At 44.3% G+C, this 27,636-nt stretch overlaps 2 protein-coding genes and 1 pseudogene across 5 annotated transcripts; 1 reads left to right on the forward strand and 2 right to left on the reverse strand.

Moving 5' to 3' along the window:
* Nucleotides 1-393: 393 nt before the first annotated feature.
* On the reverse strand, nt 394-4,902 carry nipal2 (NIPA like domain containing 2). Its single transcript, XM_039688840.2, has 12 exons — nt 4,884-4,902; nt 4,316-4,388; nt 3,845-3,913; nt 3,585-3,753; nt 3,376-3,435; nt 2,820-2,941; nt 2,611-2,707; nt 1,787-1,925; nt 1,608-1,696; nt 1,463-1,526; nt 1,259-1,353; nt 394-1,168 (listed from the first exon to the last, which is right to left on the reverse strand). The coding sequence occupies exons 2-12, from the start codon at nt 4,319-4,321 to the stop codon at nt 1,062-1,064; spliced, it is 1,017 nt and encodes a 338-aa protein (XP_039544774.2). The 5' UTR covers nt 4,322-4,388; nt 4,884-4,902; the 3' UTR covers nt 394-1,061.
* A 498-nt stretch (nt 4,903-5,400) lies between these two features.
* kcns2 (potassium voltage-gated channel modifier subfamily S member 2) lies at nt 5,401-24,292 on the forward strand. 4 transcript variants are annotated; one of them, XR_016145841.1, is made up of 6 exons: nt 5,401-5,595; nt 6,023-6,382; nt 6,900-8,694; nt 9,556-9,653; nt 11,761-11,940; nt 24,149-24,292. XR_016145841.1 is itself a non-coding variant. In XM_089118139.1 (4 exons), the coding sequence occupies exons 1-3, from the start codon at nt 5,501-5,503 to the stop codon at nt 7,945-7,947; spliced, it is 1,503 nt and encodes a 500-aa protein (XP_088974265.1). In that variant the 5' UTR covers nt 5,401-5,500; the 3' UTR covers nt 7,948-7,985; nt 8,513-9,003. The 4 variants fall into 4 exon arrangements, 3 of the variants coding, with proteins under 3 accessions (XP_088974265.1, XP_039544762.2, XP_039544763.2); XM_089118139.1 differs by lacking the exons at nt 9,556-9,653; nt 11,761-11,940; nt 24,149-24,292 and having other exon boundaries at nt 6,900-7,985; nt 8,513-9,003; XM_039688828.2 differs by lacking the exons at nt 9,556-9,653; nt 11,761-11,940; nt 24,149-24,292 and having other exon boundaries at nt 6,900-9,003.
* On the reverse strand, nt 9,938-11,710 carry LOC148977100 (uncharacterized; annotated as a pseudogene).
* Nucleotides 24,293-27,636: the final 3,344 nt, after the last annotated feature.

Consider the following 27,636-nt stretch of genomic DNA (forward strand, 5'->3'; position numbering starts at 1 on the left):
TGATTGTTTCGAAAGCATCTTGACATTCCTTAGTCTATGTGCTAGTCGTGGATTGTTTCTTCTTCATGAAGAGATGCTGCTTTCTGACGAATTTCACATCAGATGGAGGACCTGCGCCCAGACACGACCCCAACACATGATGTAGTCAGCCGGATCCGGGCCGTATCCAGACCAGATGGAGGACCTGCGCCTAGTGTGCGCCTCAGTAGGTAAAGTTTATTGTTTGTATTGATTATCCAAAGTGTTCAATTAAACCTCCTCTAGTTTCTGCTCAGGCAACATTAATGATGCAGCATCCAGTGCTGGTCACACACTTTACCTTCATGAGGTGTGTGTGTGTGTGTGTGTGTGAGTGTGTGTGTGTATCAAGTTTTTTTTATTCAATACAAGTCATTTTGTAATGTTTTTCATGTTATATTGTTTATTTAAAAAAAATCACAATGCTCCCATTACACTGAGACAGTTATACATTCAAAATGAACCCTTTTATAAACTCCGTTAGACACACACACACACACACACACACAATCTCAGTCTCACAAACACACTTGTGCACACACACACTCACTCATATTCTCTCTCTCACACACATTGAGTGTTAGTGCTGTTCTCTGTTCCTCCTGAAGGCTCTCTCTCTCTCTCTCTCTGTCTCCCTCTCTCTCTCTCTCTCTCTCTCTCCCTCTCTCCCTCTCTCTCTCTCTCTCTCTCTCTCTCCCTCTCTCTCTCTCTCTCTCTCTCCCTCTCTCTCTCTCTCCCTCTCTCCCTCTCTCTCTCTCTCTCTCTCTCTCCCTCTCTCTCTCTCTCTCTCTCTCTCTCTCTCTCTCTCTCTCTCTCTCTCTCTCTCCCTCTCTCTCTCTCTCTCTCCCTCTCTCTCTCTCTCTCTCTCTCTCTCTCTCTCTCTCCCTCTCTCTCTCTCTCTCTCTCTCCCTCTCTCTCTCTCTCCCTCTCTCCCTCTCTCTCTCTCTCTCTCTCTCTCCCTCTCTCCCTCTCTCTCTCTCTCTCTCTCTCTCTCTCTCTCCCTCTCCCTCTCTCTCTCTCTCTCTCTCTCTCTCTCTCTCTCTCTATGGCTCGTCCTGCTGTATTCCGCTGTTGCAGGTGAATTTAGACGCCAGCGCTCCGTATTTATTGCCGTCTGGCTGCGGCTGCACTTTATCCGTACAACTTTTCCCTGAAAAACACAAACAGGATTATTATTTTATTATAGATGATCGTCACCGTCGGCTCGATGCCTGGACGATCAGGCGTTATCGGGACATACCTGGAATCTGGCCCATAGAAATGAACACGCTGTCCATCTTGATTCTGGGTCGAGCTCGTGCGATCAGGAAAACTCCAGTGAATGCCAGCAGACACCTGAGCCACACACACACACACACACACACACACACACACACACACACATATCTTAAACCACTAACACACACGTGGAAACGTGTATTGTTATAAATGTAGAAATGCTCACCCGACCACAAACATGATGGTGGATATGACCGATAAACCATTAAATTCTTCATAAAATAAAATGCCTAGAAATACAAATATTTTGTTAGTTATGTTTGTGTGTCTAGGGAAGAAACACAAGTGAAACACCTTTGACCTCGACTGACCGGCGACGACGGCGCTGGCGGTGAAGAACACGTAGTTGATGGGCACGATCTCCGTGGCGTCGAACAGCTTCATGGCCTGATTCAGAAACCTGCGGCGATCGAAGAGACGAGCGGGATTATTCCCAGCAAAAAACTGAGCTGTGTGTGTGTGTGTGTGTGTGTGTGTGTGTAAGACGTACTTGATCTGGAAGGCGCAGGAGGTGATCATGATGATGAACATGATGTAGAAGATGGGATAGGTGAGCTGTAAATGACTTCCTCTGATTGTCTCCGTGATCATTCCTGAAACGGCCTTCACTGAGATCACCGTCACCGACGCTGCAACACACACACACACACACACACACACACACACACACACACACACACACACACACACACACACACACACACACCATCACTACTCCACGCATCAGGATCAATCACTATCAGACTCGACTGAAGTGTTTCTCTGCCAAACCACCCATTACAAACAAACCAAACAAACAAACCATTAGAGCATTACAGTAATCTCGCCTTGAGGGCATGAACGCATGAACGAACTGTTCCACATTCGTCGATGAGAGCATATGGAGTAATTTAGAGATATTTTTAAGATGGAAAAATGTGTTTCTACAGATACTAGACACATGACTTTCAAATGAGAGATTGCTATCAAACTAATGCCATGTTTCCTAATGATATCTCCTAATGTTAGCATGTACAGAGAGAACAGCAGCGGTCCTAGTACTGAGCCTTGTGGTACGCCATACTGAACTCGTGATCGATAGGACATCTCTTCATTTACTGCTAGAATACAAGTGTGACTATTTTTTGCAGGACCATTTAACCTGTTTTTTTAATTTGTTTGTTTTTTTTGTTCACATCACAAGTGCCAAAACCTTAATTCGGACTAGGGTTAAACCAGCTTCTGTTGGATCTCAAGCCCTAATGAAAGGATCCAGACACTTTCTCATCATCTTCAGTCTCATCCGTATATAAGGAGAGCAGAATGTGTTCTCACCGAGTAACGCCACCATGACCATGATGATCACGATGTGCTTCATGTTCCTGCACTTGTACAGATACATCAGGATAGCAAAGAGAATCGCCTCGAATGCCTGCAGAGAGACAGATCAAACACTCCTTCTCAAGCTCCACAGCACTTGCATCACAGTTGTGTTTGTCCAATGGCTTCTTGATCGGGTCAATGTGTGATGAGATGAAACTCACAAAGTAGATGAGAAAGATCCAGCTGACCAGCGAGCGCTCCACCATGTTGGCCGTCACATGAGGGGATGCATGAGGGGCAAAGGTCACCAGAAAGTAGGTGCCGGTCAGAGCTAAAGCTCCTCCTGTGAACGAAACAGCTTTAATACAAGACCGTCATGACCGTGTGTTGGTGTTATATTATGAATCCAGTGTTGGGTTTCATCTGGAGTTTGTGGAAGACAGGTCTGTTTCCAACTGATATTCCTAAATGATCCTCAGATCAACTGAATTAGCATCACACACATATGATTCAGTGTGTGACACAGTGTGTGTGTGTGTGTGTGTGTATTAGGAGTGATTGTTAGTGTCCAGCAGTCATGAGTTTGATTCCCAGAAAAGAAATGAACTGATGTGAAATTATCCCTGTAGCTCAATAATAATTGGTGGAATTGGCAATGTTGCAAACTCCCCCCAGTCCTACTTTATGGTTTATAATATAACTTTGAGTTTAATTATCTTACAGTACAACAATAGAAGACAAGAACTGAAGGCGTTTATATTATGAATCTGATCTCACCGAGGATATCTGAAGCACGTAACGTTTCCTTGAGGAACAACACAGAAATAACACCACTTGCTGAAAGAGAAGAGCCAACGTCACAAGCTTTAAACACCATTAGAAGAGTAAAATACTGAGTGTGGTGTTTTTCTGTCCCTGATGTGGTGTTTTTCTGTCCCTGATGTGGTGTTTCTCTGTCCCTGATGTGGTGTTTCTCTGTGATTTACCAATGACAGACACACAGCCGAGGGGAGCGATGAGCGAGGCAGGAGCAAATCCATACGCAGCAAAGTTTCCCAGTTCTCCCAATCCCATGAGCAAGATCCCACACCACCACAGACGACTGGTGTAGTACGGCTTCGTCCCGCGCTGAGACTGACGCATGTGTGTGTATTTCTGCACAGCAAACACCAGCAGAGATCTAAACACTGAAACTCTGAGGAACAGATGATTGTGAGTGTATGTTAACGAGTGTGTTGAGGTTCACCTGGATATTTAAGGAGATGCTGATGAGGAAGTTTCCACACACTGCAATGCAGATCCCCACAATATAGCTCTGGGAACACAAAACATCAGCTCATAGACCACAGAAACACTGATCCTGAAACAACACTCCTATCAAAGGCAGTCAAGAACGTCAAAAATTTATTCTAAATTTATGAGGAAACAGTAGGCTGATAAATAATGTGTAGGGAAAGATGGGACTGACCACAGCAGTAAAGTCAAACAATACACTGAATTTATTCTCAGATTAGAGGCTGTAGTTTGAGTTTAATCTTTGGTTAGAGGCTGTTTTAGCTGTAGTTTGAGTTTAATCTCAGATTGAGTTTAATCTCAGATTAGATGCTGTAGTTTGAGTTTAATTTTAGATTAGATGCTGTTTTATCAGTAGTTTGAGTTTAATCTCAGGTTAGATGCTGTATCTTTAGTTTAACCTCAGACACTGTTAATTCTGTACCTCCATCTTGGATCTTCACCTGTAGTTCCCACAAGGCTTGTAAAGCGAGTGAATAACCACATTCACAAACACACTGCACAAGCGAAAATAACAACAGACACAACTTCAGCACATCTGTGTGTGTGTTCAGCTCTTTAAAGCTCCATGATCAGTTTTACAGAGGTCCATAATATAATCCTCACACAGATATCATATCTTATATTACATGATGTACAACCACGTATCTCCCTGAGACATAAAAAACAACTAAAATCCATACGCATGTCAAATGACATACAGGGAATCAAATCCTTCACGTTGCTGAAAGGCCATAACAACAAATACTTTATTTGACTTCCAGAGAGAATACACACAGAGACAAATCTTCAGAAGAATTTATCACTTCCATAAGATGAACTTTCCAAACATAATCTCATAAGATAACATCCTGACATCAAACATTAATAGCTATTTGACAATTAGCAACCACTCAACAGGGCATAAAAATAACAAGACTGACAATAAAAAAATTAGAGGCTCAGTCACACTTATTGTTATAAAAACAGCAGTTATGAGTAGAAATACATACGGTTTCTCCGGTACAGGAACGAGAGGCAGTGCTGGGACTTTCTGTGTGTGTGTGTGTGTGTGTGTGTGTGTGTGTTCATACTTACAGGACTCTTTGTGCAGGCCAGGACAATAGTGTTCTGTGAGTGTGTGTGAGCTGTACTGGATGGACAGTAGATCTATTATCCTACATTACAGCACATTCTTGCATGATGATAACACTACGAATGTGTGTTTAAATGTATTATTGTAAAGTTTAGACTAGAGTAACAGAAGTGGCCTACAGTAACAACAAATCAAAATGGCTCATCATTATCATCTTAAAGATGACTTTAAAAAAATGATAAAGAATAGTATTATTTACAGAAAAAGTTGGTCATCTCTCCTGATAATATATAATGATATTCATTCATTTTCCAGGTAATTTGATCCAGATGTTTTTTTTTTCTTTTTCTCGGAGATTCCCCTAATTATGATCATGAACAGCGAGAATGAGATGCAGGTTTGATAAAGACACTTGTTGTGTGTCAGAAGACACGCCCATCACGACAATGTGGGATTTTTAACAGAAGTGAGGGGAAGTCATCAGCGCTTTATTATTTTAATCTGGCACAATGTTGTTTTATTTTATTTTTCAGAATGTTTTTGTCTCCGTCATTTGCTGGATTCTATGTCGTCACTGTCGTGCACGCGCCTGCAGCTGTGCGCGTGTTGAGAAACGCTGGAATATCGCGGTGAGTTTATGACGATCATAATCATCTCACATATGAATCATATCCGCAGAGACGACATGTGAATTAAACGCGCGTTTAGAGCGGAATCACCGGTTTCATCGCGAGGATCGATCGAGCTGTTCGAGATTCACGTTCAGATCAAACCTTTCTGTGAGGAAATCTGATAGAGATGGAGATAATGATTCAGTCGTGTGGTCGTGTGTGTGTGTGTGTGTGAGAGAGAGAGAGAGAGAGAGAGAGAGAGAGTGTGTGTGTGTGAGTGAGTGAGTGAGAGAGAGAGTGAGTGTGTGTGTGAGAGAGAGTGAGTGAGTGACTGTGTGTGTATGTGTATGTGTGTGTGTATGTGTATGTGTTTGTATGAATGTAGAATATCTGTAAATGGTTTTCTCATGGTCTGCTCCGTGTGTGTGTGTGTGTGTGTCTCCAGATCAGCAACTGAATCTCCCAGTGACTCCCGGTTTTCCTCAGTCATGATCGGCTCGATCCGCATTAATGTGGGAGGATTCCGGCGCCGGCTTCTCTCCACTCGACTCTCCCGTTTCCCCGAGACCCGACTCGCTCGCTTGCTGAGCTGTCGATCCAGGGAGTCGATCCTCGAGCTGTGCGACGACTACGACGAGTCTGAGAGCGAGTTCTACTTCGACCGTAATCCCACGCTCTTCCCGTACGTCCTGCACTTCTACAACACGGGAAGACTTCACGTCATGGAGGAGCTCTGCATCTTCTCCTTCAGTCAAGAGATCGAGTACTGGGGCATCGACGAGCTGTTCCTCGACTCCTGCTGCAGGTTAGAGGCTGTAAATCTCAGATCAGAGACTGTAGTTCGAGATAAATCTCAGATTAGAGACTGAGTTTGTTCTCAGATTGACTTTAATCTCAGATTAGATGCTGTAGTTTGAGTTTAATTTTAGATTAGATGCTGTTTTATCTGTAGTTCGAGTCGAGATTAATCTCAGGTTTGACACTGTAGCTTTAGTTTAATCTCAGATACACTGTTAATTCTGTTTCTCTATCCTGGATCTTCACCTGTAGTTCCCACAAGGCTTGTAAAGCGAGTGAATAACCACATTCACAAACACACTGCACAAGCGAAAATAACAACAGACACAACTTCAGCACATCTGTGTGTGTGTTCAGCTCTTTAAAGCTCTATGATCAGTTTTACAGAGGTGCATAATATAATCCTCACACAGATATCATATCTCATACTACATGAGACAGAAACCACAACAATCCCATACAGGGAATCAAAACCATCACGTTGCTGGAAAGCCGTAACAACGGTATTTGCATGTGCCTTGCAGGAGCAGCTACCACTGCCGGAGGATGGATCCGGATCAGGCCCGGGACGACGGGAGCGAAACCGCAAGCTCAACCTCATCGTTCGGCGAGATCATGGAGTTCTACAGCGACGCCGGGAAATTCGACAAGCAGCTTCTAGGGAGCGTTCGCCGGAGAATCTGGTTAATGCTGGACAATCCCGGCTATTCCCTTCCCAGTCGCCTCATCAGTGTGTTCTCCATCCTGGTCCTGTTGGGCTCCATCGCCAGCATGTGCATGAACAGCATGAGCGAGTTCACTCGGGAAGATCCGCGCTTCCAGACCGTGGAGAATTTGGGAATAGCCTGGTTCACTTTCGAGCTTCTGGCTCGACTCTCCGTGGCTCCGGATCTCCTCCGATTCTTCGCGCATCCGCTAAACCTGATCGATCTGGTGTCCATCCTACCCTTCTATCTGACGCTCGTGATTGATCTGGTTGCGGAAAGCAGTCCTGCGCTGGCTAATCTGGGAAGAGTCGCGCAGGTGCTCCGGTTGACCAGGATCTTCCGGATCCTGAAGCTGGCTCGCCACTCCACGGGCCTGCGGTCTCTGGGAGCCACGCTCCGGAACAGCTATCGGGAGATCGGGCTCCTCCTGCTGTATCTCTCCGTCGGAGTCTCCTTCTTCTCCGTCATGGCCTACACCCTGGAGAAGGAGGAGAACGAGGGATTGAACACCATCCCGGCCGGCTGGTGGTGGGCCACGGTTAGCATGACCACTGTGGGATACGGAGACGTCATTCCCGGATCCGTCGTGGGGAAGCTCACGGCGTCGGCCTGCATATTAGCGGGAATACTGGTCGTGGTGCTTCCCATCACGCTGATATTTAATAAGTTTTCCCTGTTTTATAAGAGGCAGAAGCAGCTGGAGATCATCATGAGGAGCTGCGAGTTCGACCGGGGAATGAAGGAGCCTCCGTCTGTCAATCTGAGGAATTATTACGCTCATAAAGTCAAGACGCTGATGGCCAGTCTGTCCAACATGAGCCGCAGTTCTCCCAGCGATCCCAGTCTGAGCGGCTCTCTGCGTTAGCCGTGCCGTCTGCCTCACGTGTTCCTAGTCTGAGCTCGGTACGACTGATGAACCTGGATGTAGTGTTTACATGACCCCTGAACATGTGATCGGGTTGATGTGTGTGTTTATATGTCACAAGCTTAAATCGGGAAACATGTTTGACATGCGCGAATATACAGTTTCTCCGACACTGGTTCTTTATTTGTTTTAAATAGCAGACTTGATATCCGTCTCTGGTCATGATGAGTAGACATGAGCGCATGAGCCGCTGTGCCGCTGCTTATATTCATCACACAGTTAAACTGCCCAAACCCAGTGGTGTGTGTGTGTGTGTGTGTGTGTTGAGGTTCTGTGTGTTGTGATGTGTGTCACACGGGTGTTCTTGTGCCCTTGTTCTGTGCCTTTCACAAACCCAGTGTCTGAATCGGGTATTAATGGGCAGAAACGTGTTTGTTACATGTGTGGATTTGTGATATTTCCAGCTCATAATTTTATTTTCCCTTTTACTTGAAAATAATTTATCCTGATTTAAGACTGTTAAGATGTTTTGCTTTGTGTGATGTTTACCATGATACCTTTACAGGTGTGTGTGTGTGTGTGTCATCATCCTCATCAGTGGGACTCTGTCTCCCTCTGCTGGAGAAGAGACGCAGTGCGGGAGCCGTGAGGAGAGTGATGGAGTCTGAGAGTGTCTACAGCTGTAAACATCACAGTTTAACTGGAGTACAGAGAGCAGAACAGCAGCTGAGGCTCATGGGAAGAGAAGTGAGCTATTAGTTGTTCTAGTGATGGGAAATCTGGTTCTTTTCCACGAACCGGTTCTTTCGGACAGTTCGTTTCAATGAACCGGTTCACCAGTTCTTTTACGTCCTCGCGTAATGACGTCAGTTCTATCGTCCCGGCGAATAAAAATACAAATGAATTTGAATCATAACTTCAGTTAAATATTAGTAATCATCGTCATAATCATCTTAGATGAGTATCTTACATTTACGTTTGGCAAATGAACCCTGTCCAGGCGATGTGCAAACGCGGATGTTTTACATGTTTTGAAAATAAAAGTGAATAAAGTGGCCTTTTGTTTGATTTGTTATTACAGACTGATCTCATGAAGTAGCGTGTGTATGACACGCCAATTCGTATTTCCATTTTTGGCGTGCTATCAAGACGCATAATCGCCTTTCAGCGTGTTTATGAACGCCGTTGACTTAACGTTATATAAATATATGACTTACCTCAACCCCGTCCCTAAACCTAACCGTCACTGGGGTTAATGGCATTTATGACTGGAGATTTGACTGCGTGTGCAGACACGCGGAATGACGAGGACGTTAACGGCGTAGACATACACGCGGATACACGCGGATAGCTCAAAATGCGTAGAGACTCGAAAGTGGTGTATATGTTTACGCAAAAGTCATGATGTCATGTTGGTTATTAAATAATCTTGCATTTCGGCTCCTTATCCCCATCCTCAGTTCGCCTGGGCTCATGGATCCGCATATGGAAGTACAACAAACAAAAAAGCTTATTGAATTGCACTACTTAAAATTTTTAGAAAACGTTGATTTAGCCTGAATATTAGAACAAGCACAACTTACAGGTCCCACCCCCTTGCTACGACAGGAATATCAGTGGATTACCGATTGATAATCTCCGTCTGCAGTCAGTCTCCTCACCAGCAGGGGCGCCAGCGGTGGTTAAAGAAGACTATAGAGCAACAGGTGAGAGACGAATTTACAGAAACAGCAAGCGGTAAGTGGTTGATGATCAGGGCCAGTTTATATATGCGAAAAGCTGATAAAGACACAAAAGCTGTTTTTACATTGAAGTCTTCACTGTTAGTGTTGCACATATAAGCAGTTTTATATCGTGACAGAGATTATAATGTTATTCCCCAAAACTGATTTACATTTAGTCATTCAGCAGACGCTTTTATCCAAAGCGACTTACATCTGAGGACTAAACCAAGCGAGTCATTGTGAAGGGCAAAAACAACACAAGAAGTGCTCACAATACAAAGTTTAGACATTGCTCAGAGTAGCATAAGCCAGATAAGTGAAGGTTTAAAGGAAAAGGAAAGAATTAAAAATAATAATAATTATGTTAAGTGCTCTCGAAAGAGATGAGTTTTCATTTGTCTTTTGAATGCCGTCGGGGATTCTGCATTCCGGATGATGATGATGATGAAGATGGGCAGATCACTCCTCCAGCATGGAGCCGTGAGTGAGTGAGAATGTTCTGGAAAGTGATTTTGTGGCTCTCTGTGATGGCACCATGAGCCGTCGCTCATTGACTGATCGTGGGCTTCTGCTGGGGATGTAGACTCGTAGGAGCGAGTGAAAGTAAGAGGGAGCTGAGCCAGTGGGCGATCTGTAAGCAAGAGTCAACGACTTGATCTTGATGCGAGCAGCGAGTGTCAGCCAGTGCAGAGAGATGACCAGAGGAGTGACGTGAGTGACGTCGTTGAAGACCAGACGAGCAGCAGCTGCATTCTGGATCATCTGTAGAGGTTTCGTTGCACATGATGGAAGTCCAGCCAGAAGAGCATCGCAGTAATCAAGCCTAGAGATGACCAGGGCCTGGACGAGAATCTGTGTCGGCTGCTCAGATAGGAAAGGCCTGATCTTCCTGATGTAGCAAACCTGCATGATGGAGCTGTCTTTGTAATGTGGTCTGAGAAGGTCAGCCGATCATCAAAGATCACTCCAAGATTTCTGACCGACCTTGATGGGGTGATTGAGGAAGAATCGAGCTGGAGAGTGAAGTTGTGCTGTAGAGACGGGTTGGCAGGGAGGACGAGGACCTACCTGTGAGATTCAAACCAGTGGAGGGAAGATCCAGTGATGAGAGAGTGGACAGAAGGATCTGATGATCCACCGTGTCGAAGGCAGCAGACAGATCCAGGAGGAAGCAGCTTTAGCGATCCGGTGACCGACAGTAATGCAGTCTCGGTTGAATGGCCTTTCTTGAAGCCTGATTGGTTGACGTCCAGCTGGTTGTTCAGAGACAGGAAAGATGATACGGGGTTGAAAGCAACTCGTTCAAGTGTTTTCCCAATGAATGGTGGGAGAGAGACAGGTCTGTAGTTCTCTAAAAGTGATTAGTTTAGCGTTGGTATTTTAAGCAGTGCAGTTACCCGAGCCTGCTTAAATGCTGTAGGAACAATGCCAGTGTGTAGGGAAGAGTTTATGATGTGTGTGAGCGCCGGTGGAACTGTGGGAGAGATTGCTTGGAGCAGATGTGATGGGAGTGTGAGGGGATGGGGTCTAGAGGGCAGGAGCACTGGAGAGGAGAAGCTTAGATACGTCTTCCTCAGTTAGTGGGGTGAAGGAGAAGAGAGGGTTACTGGCTGTGGGAGAGGGTAGTCTGGGTTCCTGTGTGTGTGACGCTGAGAACTGACTGCTGATAGTTGTAGTTTTGTTAATGAAGAAGTTAGCAAAATCATCAGCAGTTAGCGAGGAGGTGGGTGGTGGAGGTGGACAGAGGAGAGTTGCATGTCTTGAAAAGTGAACGTGTGTTAGAGACGCTGTTGATCTTGTTGTGGATTTTGATTTTGTAGCATGAACATCAGTAGAAAGGGCAGAGATCGGTACCTGCTGAGGTCAGATGTTCTTTTGATTTGTGCCGTTTCCTCTCCGCTGCCTTTAGTTCAGTCCGGTGTTCACGGAGAACCTCAGATAACCAGGGGCTGGAGGTAGTAGCGCGTGCTGCTGAAAATACACATTTATGTGCCTTCAGCTCCATACTAAAGCAGAAAACAGGGCTGTGACATCATACTGTGACCTCTGACCCCGAACACTCGCTCACACTCTCAGTGTTTCCCACTAGATGCAGGACCTGATGGGCCCCCTGATGCAGGACCTGATGGGCCCCCTGATGCAGGACCTGATGGGCCCCCTGATGCAGGACATGATGGGCCCCCTGATGCAGGACCTGATGGGCCCCCTGATGCAGCTCTGCCTGGAGGCCCTGCTGAGAGAACAGCCACAGCTGCTCGATGGAAAGCAGGTGTGTGTGTGTGTGTGTGTGTGTGTGTGTGTGTGACCAGCTAACTCAATTAGTGCTGAAAAATAGATGACCACATCACACACTCATCTGAACTTCTCGTTTGACCCGTCACGTCTGCGATTCAGGCACAGATGGAGTGTTTTCATGAACTGGAAGTGACAGTAGTGTGTGTGTGTGTGTGTGTGTGTGTGAGAGAATGACACTTCTGCTGTCTTAATGCTGTCATGTTAATCACTTCAAACATCGCCGCATGTTCTCATGATGTGTGTCAGGAGGAATGTCTGAGAGGAGAGATGAAAGTAATCAGAGAGTGACCTGAAGGTCTGAGTGTTCAACACACTCCACTGTTGTGTTCCTCTGAAGACTGAACATCTTTAGGTTTATGACATGAGGGCGAGTAACTCATGATGACAGAATAATGATTTATGTGATGTATGATGAATTAATGCTCACTCGCCACTAGTTGTGTTGTTCTGTCTGTTTCTGTGCAAGTTACAGTGTCCATAATGTGCGTCACCTTTGTGTGTGTGTGTGTGTGTGTGTGTGTGCTTGATTTAGGGATCAGACTAGTTAATCTCAGAGCATGAGTGGACTGAATGCAACAGCTACACACACACACACACACACAGCGCAGGAAATGATGCGTATCTCGGAGTATGTACTCATACGGGAGCAAATAGGAGGAAGGATTATGTGTGTGTTTTATTTCTTGAGCTATAACTGATGATGACGATGATGATGAGGGGGTGATGCTGAAGGACACGTGTGTGTGTGTGTGTGTGTGTGTGTGTGTGTGTGTGTGTCTGAAGGTTTCAGACATGTGAATCCCTGCTGTATCTAGAACATTCTCTCTGAGGGCCTGAAATAGCAGCGCAGACACTGACTGGTGTTAACTAATCAGTGCTCATTAACCCATCGTCTCACACACACACACACACTACACAATGCTCTTCTACAGAGTGTGCAAATGATGATGTTTGAGTTCTTATATACACACACCTGTACGAGCAACTATACAACACACCTGTGCATCTCTGAGCTATGCCGCGGTTAACCTTCATCTTTCCCGAAAGCCCTAAAATTATACTAAATTTCATTTTGATAACCACAAAAGTCCTCAAATCCATTAAAAAAAGATTTGTGTGTATATTTGTGGTTCAAGTGCGACAAAAGTCCTGAGGTCTTGGACCCTCTGATGAACACTCAATTTCTAAAAAATAAATGAATTTAAGCTGAGGGAATGATGAGGGTTAATCCGAGAGCATGTGTTTGTCTCGCACTGCATTGTGGGAGTGTGTTCGTCTCGCACTGCATTGTGGGAGTGTGTTTGTCCAGCACTGCATTGTGGGAGTGTGTTTGTCTCGCACTGCATTGTGGGAGTGTGTTCGTATCACACTGCATTGTGGGAGTGTGTTTGTCTCGCACTGCATTGTTGGAGTGTGTTCGTCTCGCACTGCATTGTGGGAGTGTGTTTGTCTCGCACTGCATTGTGGGAGTGTGTTTGTCCAGTACTGCATTGTGGGAGTGTGTTTGTCTCGCACTGCATTGTGGGAGTGTGTTTGTCTCGCACTGCATTGTGGGAGTGTGTTCTTATCACACTGCACTGTGGGAGTGTGTTCGTCTCGCACTGCATTGTGGGAGTGTGTTCGTCTCGCACTGCATTGTGGGAGTGTGTTCGTCTCGCACTGCATTGTGGGAGTGTGTTCGTCTCGCACTGCATTGTGGGAGTGTGTTGGAGTGTGTTTATCTTGCACTGCATTGTGGGAGTGTGTTTGTCTCGCACTGCATTGTGGGAGTGTGTTTGTTTCGCACTGCATTGTGGGAATGTGTTTGTCTCGCACTGCATTGTGGGAGTGTGTTGGAGTGTGTTTATCTTGCGCTGCATTGTGGGAGTGTGTTTATCTTGCGCTGCATTGTGGGAGTGTGTTTGTCTCGCACTGCATTGTGGGAGTGTGTTCGTCTCACACTGCATTGTGGGAGTGTGTTCGTCTCACACTGCATTGTGGGAATGTGTTCGTCTCGCACTGCATTGTGGGAGTGTGTTCGTCTCGCACTGCATTGTGGGAGTGTGTTCGTCTCGCACTGCATTGTGGGAGTGTGTTGGAGTGTGTTTATCTTGCACTGCATTGTGGGAGTGTGTTTGTCTCGCACTGCATTGTGGGAGTGTGTTTGTTTCGCACTGCATTGTGGGAATGTGTTTGTCTCGCACTGCATTGTGGGAGTGTGTTGGAGTGTGTTTATCTTGCACTGCATTGTGGGAGTGTGTTTATCTTGCGCTGCATTGTGGGAGTGTGTTTGTCTCGCACTGCATTGTGGGAATGTGTTCGTCTCGCACTGCATTGTGGGAATGTGTTCGTCTCGCACTGCATTGTGGGAATGTGTTCGTCTCGCACTGCATTGTGGGAATGTGTTCGGCGGGCCACGAGAGAGAGTGTGCCGTATCTTGGAGCTGCGCCCGTCTGCTATCAGCGCAGATAATCCAGCGCTAGTGAAGAGTCTCTGACCCTGAGAACACACACCTAATGCCTTTATAATGCAACCTTTTACCGAAGCAGCCTTTGTCCTAAACACACACACACACGAATCAAGGTGACATGATATGATCGTCATTAGACGTCCACAGAGACATTAGCGCCCGTAATGCCTTCCTAACACACACTCCCGCTCGGAGCTCATTCTCCAAACTCCTATAGCAACATGAGTGTGTCTGCGCTAATCACACACACCTTCTGCCAGGCAGTGTGTTTATGGCCAGCGGAGACAGACCGACACACAGACAGAGAGAGAGGAGGGCGAGCGAGGGCCATCGTGACGCCGGGGAGTCGTCGGTCTCGGCGATGGAGTGTGTGATACGAGCCGTTATCTTATCAGTGTCATCAGGAGATGCACAGGCGGCCGATAAGACGAGCTGCGGTGAACACACACTCCGGCGAGACACAAGACTGAGTCCTTCACTTACATTACGACTGAGATGCTCGATTAACCTTTAAGCGCAGCTTTGAGCCCACACTGTCTCTACTCTGAAGTTTATTCTTGTCAATCTGAATCCGGAGCGTCTGCGGGACTCGTCCGCCGTCTCCTGATGGGTGCTCGCGCCTCGGCCGAGATCTTCATGTCTTCATTTCTTCAGCCGAAAACATATTACGGTTTTTGAGGGAATCCTGATCTCGTAACGTGTGTCGCATCACAGCTCGTGCAAGACCAGCGTTAGTGGATAAAGTATATAAATGTGTGTTTTGTTGTAAATTTCGCTGGTTTGTGTAGATCAGACTCTTATTCCTCGGCTGGATCGTGTCGAGACTTTGAAGCTGCACTGAAACTCACATCTGACCTTCGACCCGTTGGACCCCATTGAAGACACTATGTGGAGAAATCCTGGTGCGTTTATTTATTTATTTGACCAGGAAAGTCCTGTTGAGATACAATACCTCTTCTACCAGGAGTCCTGGCCCAGAACAAGACAAGAATTATGAAATAGTACAAACAACAAACAACACAACATAATAAACAAACGCAAAATACCCATATCTGACAAACAATTCACATCCTGATCAGCCATTAAAACATTTACACCGCTCCATAAAACAGGCTTTAGAGTGTGTCTAAACACAGCGAGAGATGTGCGCGCTTCATGCATCGTTGACCATAATTACTAAAGCCGATCTACATATTTCTGTATGGATGATTGGCATCTTGACTAAAAGTTTGTGTTGATCTAGTATTAGATTCTAGTACAGTGTGTCACCAAACTAGATATAATATATACTGGGGTCATTTACCCAGGAAAGCTGGTAAAATAAAAATCAACATAATAATAATAATAGGTTTAATAGGTTATAATAGGTTTATATATAGCACCTTTCAGAAAACTCAAGGTCGCTTTACAGTAAAGTACAAATAAACATAACTTGGAAACAATACAAATAAATTGAGATGGATAACCTAATAGATAGTGGTACATAAACATCAAGGAAAACAAGAAGCAAAACACGATCTTTCCTCCTCAAGCTCGTTTTACTCAAAAACCTTAATTTCCTTTCGACTGAAGAAAGAAAGACGTGAACATCGTGGAGGACGTGAGCCGGGAGAGTAAACTATCGGGAGACAAAGAAGTGAACTAGTCCGTTAAAGCGACGAAACTGCCTAATATAGTTATCGTTATCGTTATAGTTATCTTCATAGTTAGGGTTAGGGTTATGGTTATAGTTATCGTTATTATTATAGATATTGTTATAGTTATCGCTATAGTTATCATTATAGTTATTGTTATCGTTATAGTTATCGTTAACGATATCATTATAGTTTAGTTATAGTTATCGTTATAGTTTAGTTATAGTTATCGTTATAGTTATCGTTATAGTTTAGTTATCGTTTTCGTTATCGTTATAGTTATCGTTATAGTTATCGTTATAGTTATCGTTATAGTTTAGTTATAGTTATCGTTATCGTTATTATTATAGTTTTCGTTATTGTTATCGTTATAGTTATCGTTATAGTTATCACACTTAAGAACGATGATTATCAGCATGGATGTCTTTCTCAGAAGTGGACACTTGGCTGTGGCAGCACACAGTGTTCATTTACAACAGCCTTTCTCTGATTGGTGTGTGTAAGAGTGTGTGTAAGAGTGTGAGTACCAGTGTTGTCCTCCAGTGGTCCGGCTCGGCGCTGCGGTCCCGGGATGAGCTGGGAATAACGCACGGCTCCTCCCTGCCAGCTTTATTACGAGCAAAGGTCTCCAGCAGCTGGCACTGTGAGGTCCACTATCTTATCTCCCATCGGCCGTAAATCCTGCCCTGAGGACGGCGGCGACAGACAGCAGAGGAACATCTTCTTTCTGACCTTCACACGTCCTGAGAGCCGAGAGAAACACTCAACGCTGGAGGAGTGAACCACACTTTCTTATCTGATTACATTCATGCAAAGTCATGCGTGCCTCAAATCCACTTACAATAACAGCATTCTCGTCTCGTCGTCTAATATCTTAGGATCACACAACTCAATCCTTTACACTTTAAAACGTTTGATTTGCTGTAGAATGGATGCCCGGATCTTAAATGTTTGAAATCTTTAACACTGTTCACTGGTAGCAGGAGTTTACTGGGCCATCTCGCCATTTAATCACCAATTAACTACTGTAAACTGTTATCTTTGGGGAGACACACCTTTGAACGCTATCGTGGATCAGCAGCGAGTGACAGAAGGCGGTAAAACTCTTCACAGAATTCACTGTGACATTCAGACGGGTTGGGAAACTTACTTTTAAAAGGATTGCAATGTTGCTTTACCCCTTAAAAAAGAACTAATTGCGTTACTTTGTTACTTTTTCATGGAAAGTAATGCATTACATGACTTTAGCGTTACTGTTCTGACCTGGGCTTGGCTTGTTTGTTTTTTTTAAATGTATATTTTTTAAAATGTAAAGGCCCTTTCACACCAGAAGTGTGTTGTATCTCACTGTTTTTGTTCATTTTGAGTGAGTGAGATGGGTAAACGCTGCTCACATTTATTCGGAAACTAAGAATATCCATCATGTTTACACAGCGAACACAATGCCTGTGAACGCACGGTTTCTCAGTCAGAAGTTAGGATGTGGACAGGAGAGCTGGAATGGGAAAACTGACTTGTTTGAAAAAGTAACTCGGATATTTCGAAGTAATGTGTTACTTTACTAGTTACTTGAAAACAGTAAATCTGATAAGGAAACTGAAGTTGCTTGTACAGAGATTCAGTCTCATCGCCGGCTCAGCCGAGCTCGTGGACACACACACACACACACACACACATGCGCAGGAGAGTGCGTAAATCTGGTGATTGACCCAGCTGACATCGGCCGCTCAGTGGAAGGCTAGTTGTGCTGAACTGATATGATTTATCTTGAAGGTCTGATAAAAACATGACTCCACCATTGAGTTTATTGTGCTGGGAATCTTGTGTGCTGTCATTCAGTTCAGGGCTGAGATTATATTGCTGGGATTATGAATGATGATGTTGTTGTGTTAAGGTTAGTTGGAGTGTGTTTTTGAGAAAATGTGCATTCTGTAACACACCGAGGCTGTTTCGCAAACGGCGTCATAAACTACTGTTTTACTGTCATAAAGCGAGGTGTGTTTATGGCCGTGTGTATCTGCATCTGTGCTCACACTCTTTTATAAGCAGCTTGTTAAAAATCAAATGCAAATGTTATTGAATTAAAGAGCAAACATTCGCTGCTGGTCTTTACGGACGCGTGAACGAGTGTGTGCCGAACGCTGATTGTTGCTCAGATCTGATTCTGTGCAGGTTTGATGTTTCGTGTTGTCGGCAGTGAGACGATGTGTGTTTATCTGCTGGTGAAAGGAGTGTGTGTGCTCATGTCACGTTCTGGCCGTCGCTGGTGGAAAACACTGTAGGAAGTCATGATCGGACACCTCTCAGTTCTCCTTCAGGTCCTGTAGCTCAGTCCGTCTCAGATCGCCCAAAAAAGTGTGACAGTTGGTTGCTCGGCAATTGCTTATTTTCCTAATTTCTTTTTGTAAATAATTATTGCAAAAATATTTTATGAAAATAACTTGACAATGAAAACTGGTCAAGCATCCTCTACTGAAGCCCTTTAAACGCTCCAAGCCCTCGGACACACGAGGCGTTTAGATTGGCAGAAACTAACAGAAATGCTTGTCCAAAAGCAACAAGAAAAGTGTCTCTCTTCAGTTACAGCAGCGTTCAGTGTGTGTGTGTGTGTGTGTGAACATGAGCTCAGTGTGTGTGTGTGTGTGTGAACAGCGCGTCTCGTAACAGCAGCAGTTTCTAGCACTACAGCGGGAGAACAGATTGGGCTTTAGGGACGAGTGCATGATCCAGTTTCTGCTGTAGTCCGGTCGGTCACTGAGTCTCAGCAGGTCCAGATGACCCGATGATGACGCACACTCGCACACGGGTCCAGCTGTGTGTGTGTGTGTGTGTGTGTGATTCTGCTTCATGTCACACAGACCTCATATGTCACGTCTCTTATTGCTGGATGATCTCATATGATCTGAAACACACGGCAAGATCAGGATTACAAACACTCGTGGTTCTGTATCAGGAAAACACAAGCATTTATTGACAGGCAGTGCATCATGACTGCACACACGCACGCTTCTGAGAGTAAAACACTCCTAAAGCACAGAGAACTGCAGAATCCCACAGAATCAGATGCATTTCTGGGTTTGGAAGCGAAATAGACTGACACAGATGTGAGACAGGTGTGTATTGGTGTGAGACAGGTGTGTATGGTTTGTTGACTGAGGATGCTCAAAATACTTTTCTATTTTTTCCTGGTTAGTTGACTGGTTGGTTGACTAGTTAGTTGACTGGTTGGTTGACTGGTTAGTTGACTGGTTGGTTGACTGGTTGGTTGACTGGTTGGTTGACTGGTTAGTTGAATGGTTGGTTGACTGGTTAGTTGACTGGTTAGTTGACTGGTTGGTTGACTGGTTGGTTGACTGGTTAGTTGACTGGTTGGTTGACTGGTTGGTTGACTGGTTGGTTGACTGGTTGGTTGAATGGTTGGTTAACTGGTTAGTTGACTGGTTAGGTGACTGGTTGGTTGACTGGTTGGTTGACTGGTTGGTTGACTGGTTAGTTGAATGGTTGGTTGACTGGTTGGTTGACTGGTTGGTTGACTGGTTAGTTGACTGGTTGGTTGACTGGTTGGTTGACTGGTTAGTTGAATGGTTGGTTGACTGGTTGGTTGACTGGTTGGTTGGTTGACTGGTTCGTTGGCTGGTTGGTTGACTGGTTGGTTGACTGGTTGGTTGACTGGTTGATTGACTGGTTGGTTGACTGGTTGGTTGGCTGGTTAGTTGACTGGTTGGTTGACTGGTTGGTTGGTTGGTGGGTGGGTTAGTTTGCTGTGGTTAAAGGATGTGATGTCATTGGGCGTCATCATGCTGAATGTTCTGCCGTGGGTTCGATGTCAGGCCTGTACAGTGACTCCACCATGTCCGGCGTGTTCCTCCTGCTAATAGTTTTAGGGAGTGTTCCACCACGAGTGATTAATCAAAGCGGGAAAAGCCGACATCAGCTGTGGCTGTTCTGCATTTCCTGCTCGGATTGGACATTATTAGCAGTTAATTGGAACCTTGTTTGGCAAGAAAGAGTCAGACAGAATGAGAGGATGTGTGTGTGTGTTCATCACTGCTGAATATTGGAGTTTAGTGTTCAACGGAGTGTGTGTCTGATTTAGAAATGCTGCTGTGTGTGTTTCTATGTACGATACCAAGGTTGGACACATCCAACACATAGCAAACTAGAGGTCAAACATGTCAGCTGAGCACGTGTGTGTGTGGGGGGGGGGATGGTTTCTTTAGGTCAGCAGGTCCATAGGAGACGGTCAATGTCTGTGTGTGTGTGTGTGTGTGTGTGTAAATGAGAGCTTGTCCATGCGTGTCTGCAGAACAAACCTCCGGGAGGAAATAGTAGTAAGACCTAAGAACACAGCGGAAAGGCTTGTGGGGTTTTTAATGGAAAAGAGAATTTAAACTTCAAGCATGCGATCACCACATTAAAGTGTGTGTTCTGGATCTGACCGCCGGCATGCGGTTCCTCTGCTTTTCATTAGACCTCACGATTTCTTCAGTTGATTTGGCAAATTAACTTACAAGAGGCAGAACACACCATTCAGACTGGAAACGAGCATAGCAGCAAATTGCGTTTATCAAAAACACACTCAAGAAGTGTTTACCTTACGTGATCTGACGGAGGGAGGACCGAGGGAGCGCGAACCTGCGAACCTGCGAAGCGCATCCTTCACTTTATGGCTCGAATCAGTCTGAGCAGCCAATTATATTCAAATGGACACACACACTCACTCACTCTCTCTCTCACACACATACACACACACATACACTCTCACTCTTTCACACACACACACACACACACACACATACACTCTCACTCTCTCTCACACACACACTCGTAACACAGGCTCCTGCTGCTGGAAGTGTATAATATTCACGAGAGGCTCATTGACACGAGCAGATCAGACACGTTTGAGTCACTCACAGTAATGCCGTTCTGAATATCCTACTCGCCGTCTCAGGAAAGGTTGTTTTTATTAATGTCTACTTACCTCTGAGAAGGTATTTGGGGTTTTAATAGGGGTGTGAGCAGTTTATGACACTGACGTGAGCGAGAAATGATTGCTGGAGTGGGACGCTGGTGGCAGTGAGTGGGCTGGTTCTGGGAGGTCCAAATGAGCTGAGAGAGAGAGAGAGAGAGAGCATCAGCTAATCCAGTCAAGTCACCGTTATTTATATACTTCTCAGTATAGGAGAATATCAGAATCACTGATGAAACTTCATCAAATATTAGAGTCAGGAGTGAAGCAGCTCTACAGAAGAAGAGAGAGTCATTACTCAGATCCAGCTCTGTTAGTCCAGTTCGTCCAATAACTGTTGCAAAATCAGTCCGTCATGAAACCGAGTGTAATCAGCTGTACGCAGCTCTGCAGAACACAGTGGCTCGATCATCGGTTTGTTCTGTTACGACACACACACACTCATTCTCAGCATCTGAGCAGAACCGTCTGGCACACACTGACACACGCAGAGCTGATTTATGGGGCTTCAGCTTTAGGATGTACCAGGGTTTTATTAAACACCTTCTGGAGGCCCGACAGCGGCTGGATCGTCCCGTTTAAGAGTTTCTCTTCAGGTCACTCAGAACTTCCCTTGACTCCCGGCCAAGCAATTAAAGAGGCTGAAGCCGGGATGCGATACAGACGTCTCAGCTGTTCAGAGAACCCGTGATTCTGCCAATATGTTCTGCATTTGATGGTGCAAGCGAGAGCGGGGATGGATTTCACATGTGCGTCGGAGGGAGGGATTCTCCGAGACCGAGCTTTTCCGTGCGGATCTGCCTGTAAACCCGCACACCAGCATCACTCCGATGGCTGGATGTATAAATCCCTCCTAATGTCGCCATGGAGGCGTTCCGGCTCTAAATGGTGGAATTGATGGCTTGCCCCCTCGGTAACGGCACACTTGATGATTATAAATGAAGTCGTAAATAAGGCCGCTGGACTTTTACAGATCTTGGCACAGTAGAGGCAGTAGTTCTGCCTGACCCACCGAGGTCAACGTTTAACAGATTGCTGCCGTGGAGCGAGAGAGAACCGTGTTAAACATCATCATTATCTCCAGCGTTTCCTCCACAGCTGGATCTGGAACAATGTAGTCATGACTGAGTCTTGGAGGAACAAAAGACATGCTTCTGGTCCACAAGCCTCATTTGTACGAGAGGAAATGAACAGAGATGAGAACTTGATACTCAGGAGTTTACGACTCTGGCAGACTTTAACGTGAACGAGCTCATCTCGGCAAACAAGGTCCTCATCCACTGAACTGAAACAAATGTTTTACAGGCCGCATAAATCCACAGATATTATGCTTATCTATCTATCTATCTATCTATCTATCTATCTATCTATCTATATGCTAATAATTCAATAAGCTCTATGCGCGATCGCTTCCGGGTTTGTCTCAGCACGCCCAGTTACATCCGGTGCTGCGTCAGAAGCCGGTTTTGCGTTAGGTGGAGATGGTGTCAAATTACACTCGCTGTTTACGAAAACTTTCTGCGGTTAACGTGAATGATGTTGACAACACTGTGAGGCAGTTAGCCATCACACATTAGAGTAAAAAAGAGAATTAATTTAAATTATATATTTCGAGCTACATCAACAACTTTGAGGGTGAGTATTCTCTCATATCGTGCGAAATCCGACTAGTGAATCAGTTTCTAAAATCGTTGTCTTTGTTTCTGAGAAAATGGATTTTATTAAAGTTTTGCCGCTATATACTTTGCCTGCAGAACGAGCTTCCGGAATTAAAGAAGCTGGCTGAGATTCTTTCGGACATACGTCAGCAGGGTTCGTACATAGAGCGTATTGTTTGAATGGGCACATGTGCTTCACAAAACAATGACAATTTTTGTGTCTTTTGTACAAAAACCATCAGACGTCACCACAACTTGAACTCAAAATCAGCAAAACGTTCACACACAATCAGAACTGAAGGGGAGAAGAATCAAACAAAGAAGGAAGAGGAAAAGGATGGAGGAGAGAAAGAGGAAGTAGATGAGGAAGGAGGAGATAAGGAGGAAGTAGGAGAGGAAGAAGAAAGAGGAAGGAGAAGAGGAAGAGGAAGGAGGAGATAAGGAGGACGTAGGAGAGCAAGGAGGAGAGGAAGAGGAAGTAGATAAGGAGGAAGTAGGAGAGGAAGAGGGAGGAGGAAGGAGGAGAGGAAGAGGAAGGGGGAGATAAGGAGGAAGTAGGAGAGGAAGAAGGAAGAGGAAGAAGAAGGAGAAGAGGAAGGAGGAGATAAGGAGGAAGTAGGAGAGGAAGAAGGAAGAGGAAGGAGGAGAGGAAGTAGATGAGGAAGAGGAAGTAGGAGAGGAAGAGGAAGTAGATGAGGAAGAGGAAGTAGGAGAGGAAGAGGACGGAGTTAAAGTACAAGAAGAGGACGGAGTTAAAGTTTTTCAGTTAAAGTACAAATATTTATAAATTTTAACGGATTGGTGAATATTCAGTCTGTTCTCTCGATGTTCACTCTGATAGTTGACGCGATCTCTCAGGCTGATGAAGAATCGTGTGGATCTTCAGATGTGACTTGCAGACATTCTGCTGCACATTGTGACGGGAAACGCTGCAGATTCTTTACTCCTGATCTCAGAACAGTGTGTGTGTGTGTGTGTGTGTGTGTGTGTGAGTGCTGCAGACAGCGATGACGTGTCACTGCATGCTTTTGCTTCTTAATGAATGTAAAGCTTCACATGTTTGTCAAGTTTTTGCCAGAGCATAATTGACACATTAAGTAAATTACTCAATTAAAACTACAAATGATGAATAATTCTTATTGAGCGTGTTTTATTAAAAAATAATAGTGTTTCACTTTCATCTCCACAGTCAGCTCAGCATAATAGAGTACAGATCGTTTCAGAGCAGCTTTAGTTTAATAAACAGGAGAATATCAGAATCACTGATGAAACTTCATCAAATATTAGAGTCAGGAGTGAAGCAGCTCTACAGAAGAAGAGAGAGTCATTACTCAGATCCAGCTCTGTTCTCATCTGATCAGTGCCGTCAGATCAACAATAGCACTGAATATGAAATGTCTCTTAAACTCTGTTGTGTTTGAGATGTTCTGGTAAACGGGATGTGTGTGTGTGTGTGTGTGTGTGTCTACAGAGGCTTGTACCTGAAATGTCACGTTTGGGGGTGTTTGATCACCCCCTGAAGCGGCGCAGGATGAGCTGAAACCACAGTCTTCCTGTGTCTCTCTATCTCTCTCTCTTTCTCTCTCTCGAGCTCAACCTCCAGGAGAAGCTGCTCTTCAGCGAATCCCAGGTAAATACCCGCTTACTTACACTACCTCGTTTCTTTGGGCTTTTTCCCTGTTACCCGTGAAACGGATCGGAATCGTGTGTCGGGCCTTTTGAGGGGAAGTGATGTGAGTCTTCATCACTTCCTGCTGGAGTTCCCAAGACACACTTGGATATCATTAGAGCAAAACGGCTGGTCATACGTGTGTGTGTGTGTGTGTGTGTGTGTGTGTGTGTCGGCAGCTGCTCGTCTGTTTGTGGAGCTGTAAGCGGGATTTTAGTGGCTGATTGTTCGGCGGCCATTACAGAGTGTGTGTGTGTGTGTGTGTGTGTTTTCCGTGGTGCTTCTGCGGAGGATCAGTGTGTGTGTGTGTGAGAGAGAGAGAGAGATTATAGATGGTGTGTCCAGACACACAGATATGTGTGCTCATAACTGACCGATTAGTGGGTATTAGTGATTAGAGGACAGCTGACAAAACTCAACATGAACTTTACATCTAAAATTAAACTGTTTCTGCTCCAATATTGCTGCTCATTTGTCAGTCTGGTTAAAAGCATCTGATTAACACACACATGTACTGTGAACTTATCAGAAGAGATTAACTAGTTTACCCTAGAAAAACAGAACAATGTGTTCATTGAAGACCAGGAGTCAAATCTGAAGTTCAGCTCGTTGACTTCTCTCATTTCAAGAGAATTCAGCATTGAACAAACTAGATCTAATATAAACTTATATAAACTTCTACTAATGACATATATATATAAATAAATAAATAAACATTATTTAGTGAGTATTAGTGAGTACATCACTCACCAGCCACTTTATTAGGTTCAACTGCTCATTAAGACAGATATCTAATCAGCAGCTAGAGGATCTACATAAAGAGGAGCCGCTGAAGTCCAGACTGAGCATTGGAGTAGGAAAGAAAGTTTATTTAAGCGACTTTGAACATGGCATGTTGTTGGGGTCAGAGGTCAGAGGATTTTTAGTAGACTGGTTCAGCTGATAGAAAGGCAACAGTAACTCAAATAAAGCAAATAATCACTGGTTACAGACGAGGTGTAGAAGAGCATCTGAACACACAACACACACGACCTTGAAGCAGAAGAACTACTGCACTGGTGACACTCCTGACAGATGAGAACAGCAAACTGAGGCTACAATACACACACACACACACGTTTGTTTAGCTACACTTCTTGGGACTCCATAGGCTTGATGGTTTTTATACTGTACAAACTGTATATTCTGTCCCCTTACACTAACCCGACCCCTATACCTACAACTCACACACTAACCCTTAAACCTATCCATCACACACACACACTAACCCTACACTTAAACCTACTCATCTCTCTCTCTCTCTCTCTCTCTCTCTCTCTCTCTCTCTCTCTCTCTCTCTCTCTCTCTCACACACACACACACACACACACACACACACAGACACACATACACACTAACCCTACCCTTAAACCAATCCTTCTCTCTCTCACACACATGATGTTCAGTCGCTCCTGTCGGAGTCCGGATTGAACATGATCATCTGTGTTTCAGAGGCTCAGGCTGCGGCTGATGTAATGGTGTGTTATACATCTTTATGGCTCACTTTGGGCCTCTTAGTACCAGTAGAGCGTTGTTTAAACGCCACAGCCGACCCGAGTCCTGATGCTGACCATCCGTACCTTACACACACACACACACACACACACACACACACACACACACACACACACACACACACACACACACTTCACAAAGCTCAAGCATCTCAGTCTCAGACTGGTGTCATGAACATCACGATGAGTTCATTAAACTCAAGGGAAGAGCTGGAACGATATATATATATATATATATATATATATATATATATATATATATATATATATATATGGAGCAGAATCTGTAAGAACTTCCTCCTGACTGACAGTCTTCTTGCAGATATACTTCTGTAATATGATGATCCATGAACAGTGTTTGTTCTCAGAGAAAGATCGTGATCGTTTCAGGCAGTTCTGCTCCGCGACCGATAGGCGGCGCTCTTCCTTCAGAAACAGCATTAATCTCTCTCCCAGATCCGATGTACACGGATACATAACTCCATTAATAACTCCATAACGAAGAGTTTCCAGTCGAAATAATCTTCATAAACATGAAGCCTTACTGATATCTCCTCATATCTTCTCATCCATAAACCCAAATTCACCTCAGTAGGCTATATAAAGACTCGAACGCGATTTAAACAAAAAATAAATATTTATTTCAATTAACTCATTCTCATTAAAAATTTTACTCATTAAAATTAACTCATAACTCATTAAAAATATTGTTATTTTTAAGACAAAAGCGTTTGTTTTCTTCTGTTAATATGGTCCGATATTGGTTCATTGGTTCGGTTCGTTATTAATAAACACGCTAATATTTTTATGGTTCCACTGAAGAAAGATAGCCGATTGTGAAGGGACAGTAAAAGATGAGAGACATATAATTTTCGAATTATCCTGTAAAGTAGCCTATTAGATGGTCTTTATTAAACCGTTAGTCTAATTGTTGCAGTTTTATTGCCCGTGATCCAATAGATGAATCTGGCTTTAACTATTAATATCTGTAAATCATCTTCAGGTCACCTCGTCACTTCTGAACACTGAGCCCGCTGCCGCTCAGGAGTGTGTGTTCGTGTCGCTCAGGAGTGTGTGTTCGAGCTTTAGTCCAAATAAGAGAAAGCTGTAATAATTATTAACTCGCAGCATAGCGTTAATAAACGAAGAGAAACAAATGTAATGTATTGCAAAATATAAAAAACATCCTTTTTCCATTTTATATTTAGTTATTTATATACAGAATTTTTTTAAAGGACATACAATTATGCATTTTATTACTGATAAATAGGCTATAATTATAAAGCTGAGCATGTGTTTGTTTTTTTTTCCTATTGATTATGATTTTAAAATGCAAAACGGATCTTTCCACAGAAGAGGAAAAAATACATGGTGGCAGAATTATCTTTTTTTTAAAAAAAAATTCTGTCACTTTCAGATGTGATTGAGAAATGAAAATGTTTATTAGTGTACTCACAGACTGCAGGTGTGTGTGTGTGTGTGTGTGTGAGAGAGAGAGAGAGAGAGAGAGAGAGAGAGAGAGAGAGAGAGAGAGAGAGAGAGAGAGAGAGAGAGAGAGAGAGAGAGAGAGAGAGTGTGTATGAGAGAGTGTGTGTGTATGAGAGAGTGTGTGTGTTTGAGAGTGTGTGTGAGAGAGTGTGTGTGCATGAGTGTGTGTGTGTGTATGTGAGAGAGAGAGAGAGAGAGAGAGAGAGAGAGAGAGAGAGAGAGAGAGAGAGAGAGAGAGAGAGAGAGAGA

The sequence above is a fragment of the Pimephales promelas genome, chromosome 12 (genome assembly GCF_988280905.1).
Source record: "Pimephales promelas chromosome 12, fPimPro1.hap1.1, whole genome shotgun sequence".
NCBI classification, from domain to species: Eukaryota; Metazoa; Chordata; class Actinopteri; order Cypriniformes; family Leuciscidae; genus Pimephales; species Pimephales promelas.

What these genes read in the sequence shown, in the direction of transcription:
- nipal2 (XM_039688840.2), bottom strand. An exon ending in TCCTGCGCCTTCCAGATCAA is followed by an intron (nt 1,697 to 1,786) that starts GTACGTCTTACA and finishes CGATCGCCGCAG; the next exon opens with GTTTCTGAATCAGGCCATGA. An exon ending in ACCATCATGTTTGTGGTCGG is followed by an intron (nt 1,354 to 1,462) that starts GTGAGCATTTCT and finishes TGTGTGGCTCAG; the next exon opens with GTGTCTGCTGGCATTCACTG.
- kcns2 (XM_039688828.2), top strand. Translation starts at nt 5,501, where the DNA reads ATGTTTTTGTCTCCGTCATTTGCTGGATTCTATGTCGTCACTGTCGTG. An exon ending in AGAAACGCTGGAATATCGCG is followed by an intron (nt 5,596 to 6,022) that starts GTGAGTTTATGA and finishes GTGTGTCTCCAG; the next exon opens with ATCAGCAACTGAATCTCCCA. An exon ending in TTCCTCGACTCCTGCTGCAG is followed by an intron (nt 6,383 to 6,899) that starts GTTAGAGGCTGT and finishes TGTGCCTTGCAG; the next exon opens with GAGCAGCTACCACTGCCGGA.